This window comes from Etheostoma cragini, chromosome 10 (assembly GCF_013103735.1).
Source record: "Etheostoma cragini isolate CJK2018 chromosome 10, CSU_Ecrag_1.0, whole genome shotgun sequence".
Taxonomy (NCBI): domain Eukaryota; kingdom Metazoa; phylum Chordata; class Actinopteri; order Perciformes; family Percidae; genus Etheostoma; species Etheostoma cragini.
The window spans coordinates 15,756,640-15,759,859 of NC_048416.1; the positions used below are offsets into that span (position 1 = coordinate 15,756,640).

Here is a 3,220-nt window from a genome sequence, read left to right on the forward strand (position 1 = left end):
AACCCCAACAGAAACCTGCAGATTCAGCTCAACACTGATGGACCTATAAAGTACGTGGAGGTCCTGGGAGGAGACATGTTGTCTCAGAGTCAGTCCTTCAGGTCTTGTATGTCTCCGATGTCAGAGTACAGTGATTTCACTTTGATTAAGCCAAGCAGCACCAATGACTTTAAGGAGGTGATCAGTGTTGTGGATGCGTCTTTACCCGACAGCACCTGGACCTTTGAGAGTCAGCAGGTGAGCAGTAAACTTTAGTAGACCTACTGTGTACATTTTTTAAACTACAAATACTTGAACACCCTCTGATAACATGGTGTTTTCATTTTTGCTTTAATGTGTGGTACAAGTAATCAGTCACAAGAATTTGTTCTTGTTTTCTTGCTGCGTTCTTTAGCTGACACAGTGTTTGGCGTCCTGGCAAAATTCCCCATACATAGATTACAAGAATAATAATATATCCTATAACGATATATTATCATTTCGTTCAGTGGTATTGTTTAAAAAAGCAAACAGGGTAGTGAGGTGTTCATCACTACGTCCTCACTCCAACCCAGTCATCTCCATCAACACATCAAAACCATTACATGCTAGGCTTCTGTTGCTCGTTAACTTTCCGTTTGCAAAGAGCATTTAACTTCTCACCATTATATTTATTTCTGCTTCAAAGGTTTACCTTTTCTGGTTAGCTCTGTTTGCACGGTACTGCATTTGAGAATGTGTGAATGCTCCTTTTATAGTCGTATAATGGCATTTTGTTACAGCACCAAAGGGTTGGACAGCGACACACAGAATGGGCTTGATTATAACAGGTCTAAACTGCTTTCAGTACCACGCTGCCCCATATCTTTTCTTTCTGATTCGAGACACACAAATAGTTTTTTTCATCAATCGTTGACATAACTGGAACATAGGCAGTATTTCTATTTTCATATCATATTTCCTTTCATTTGCATTGGCGCGGTGTAACAGCTGGCATCTTATCATTTCTTTCACTCTTTTTCATGCATCGAGGCAGATTCTTTTAAGGGCGGCTGTGTCTTTAAAAGCACTGCCCACCCCTTCCTATTGGATGGTAGAGATGAATATTGTGCTCCAATAGGATTCAGAAATGTACAAAGAGATCTACTCCCTCCCCCAAGCAGCCTCAGTAACGAACACACGTACAATGCACAGAGCTGGACGACAGAGAATGATGCTCTTATCGGAATTAGAAAAGAAACCTCTTTACTTCGTAAATGAATCGATTTTTGGATCTTTGTTTTGGTTTCATTCTTTTTGGCAATGAGTGGCAATCATCTCCTTTTCGATAACCTCAATGGGGAATAATTATAACGCACCGGGGATGACAAAGACAATAGGATACCGAGACTGGAGATGGCAGGCTCTTTGGTGGCATTACTTATTTTTCTTGTGGAGTACAATAAACGGACAGACTCGTTACAGCATCCCAGAGGAACTGAAACAGGGATCTGTGGTAGGAAATCTAGCCAAAGATCTGGGTCTGGGACTATCTGAGATTCTTGACCGAAAATTGCGTGTCGCCTCTGAGGCTGGTGAGCAGTATTTCAGTGTGGATGCGGGGAAGGGCGAGCTGGTGGTGAATGACAGAATAGACAGAGAGGCTTTATGCGGACAAAGCGCCAGCTGTGTGTTGCCTCTGCAGGTTGTTCTAGAAAACCCTTTAAGTTTACATCGGATTGAGGTAGAAATAAAAGATATAAATGACCATTTGCCTAGTTTTCATACAAAAGAACTGTCTTTACAAATTTCGGAATCAGCAGCAGTGGGAACTCGTTTCTCCTTGGAGAGTGCAGAAGATTCAGACGTTGGCAGTAATTCACTTAAATCCTACATGTTGACTAAAAACGACTGTTTTACCTTAAAAATGAAGGACGTTGAGGACGGTAAAACAGTCCCGGAGTTAGTGTTAGAGAAGCCCCTTGACCGAGAGAAGAAAGCAGTTCACCAGCTATTACTGACTGCCTTAGACGGGGGAAACCCGTCTATGTCTGGTACCTCACAGATAACCATCACAGTGCTTGACGTAAATGACAATTTTCCAGTTTTCGATAAAAATGTATATAAAGTTTTGTTAGGGGAAAATACTGCAAAGGATACTTTTATTATCAAAATTAGCGCAACTGATGCTGACGAGGGCCCAAACGCAGAAGTTGAATTCTCGTTTGGCTCGCGGACACCGGATATCGTATTATCAGTATTTGAAATAAATGCATTAACAGGGGAAATACATTTGAAAGGAGACTTAGATTATGAAAGAGCCACATCCTATAAAATTGAAATAACTGCTAAAGACAAAGGGTTTCCTCGAATGGAGAGTCACTGTCGTCTACAGATAGATGTTATCGATGTTAATGATAACACTCCAGAAATTGTTCTCACCTCTGAACCGCAGCCGGTGCGCGAAGACGCACCAAGTGGCACAGTCGTGGCTTTGCTAAACGCACGTGACGCTGACTCTGGTGATAATAGCAAAGTGGGATTGCGATTACCCAAAGGTTCTCCTTTCACGTTAAAACCATCATATTCTAATAATTATGCACTGGTGACAAGTGGTGCTTTGGATCGAGAGAGCTTTTCGGAGTATAATATTGAGATAACAGCCAGTGATGCAGGCTCCCCTCCTCTGTCCAGTAAGAAAATTATACCTGTCAGCATCACTGATGTGAACGACAACCCTCCTATATTCACTCAGCCCTCCTATAATGTGTATTTAAAAGAGAATGGGGTACCAGGCTCTATACTGTACTCAGTGTCAGCATCTGACCTGGATTTTGGTGAAAATGCCAAAATATCTTACTCTATTCTGGACTCTAAAGTGCAGGACGTTTCTGTCTCATCTTATGTTTACATTAACTCAGATAACGGCAGCATCTACAGCATGCACTCGTTTGACTATGAGAAACTGAAGGTGTTTCAGATTCAGGTTCAGGCAAAGGATCAGGGCTCTCCGTCTCTCAGCAGCAACGCCACTGTCCATGTTTTTATCCTGGACCAGAACGACAATGCCCCCGCTGTTATTTACCCCTCCTCCGCTGCCCTGGGCTCCCTCTCTCATCAGAGGATGCCCCGCTCCGCTAAAGCTGGCCACCTGGTTACTAAGGTGACGGCCGTGGACGCTGATTCGGGTCATAACGCCTGGATCTCCTACAAACTGGCGGAGGCCACAGACGCCTCTCTGTTCACTGTCAATCTGTACACA

At 43.0% G+C, this 3,220-nt stretch overlaps 3 protein-coding genes across 6 annotated transcripts in view; 1 reads left to right on the forward strand and 2 right to left on the reverse strand.

Moving 5' to 3' along the window:
* Positions 1-3,220, forward strand: part of LOC117951263 (protocadherin beta-16-like) — a 122,438-nt gene that overhangs the window by 95,662 nt on the left and 23,556 nt on the right. The window lies entirely within an intron of this gene.
* The window catches only part of LOC117952262 (protocadherin gamma-C5-like), a 22,363-nt gene that overhangs the window by 13,847 nt on the left and 5,296 nt on the right, over positions 1-3,220 (reverse strand). The window lies entirely within an intron of this gene.
* The window catches only part of LOC117952263 (protocadherin gamma-C5-like), a gene marked incomplete at its 3' end in the record, with an annotated part of 11,032 nt that overhangs the window by 2,828 nt on the left and 4,984 nt on the right, over positions 1-3,220 (reverse strand). Inside the window, exon 3 of the mRNA XM_034884411.1 lies at positions 2,897-3,211. Coding sequence (XP_034740302.1) covers positions 2,897-3,211 — 315 coding nt within the window. The remainder of the gene's footprint in view (positions 1-2,896; positions 3,212-3,220) is intronic.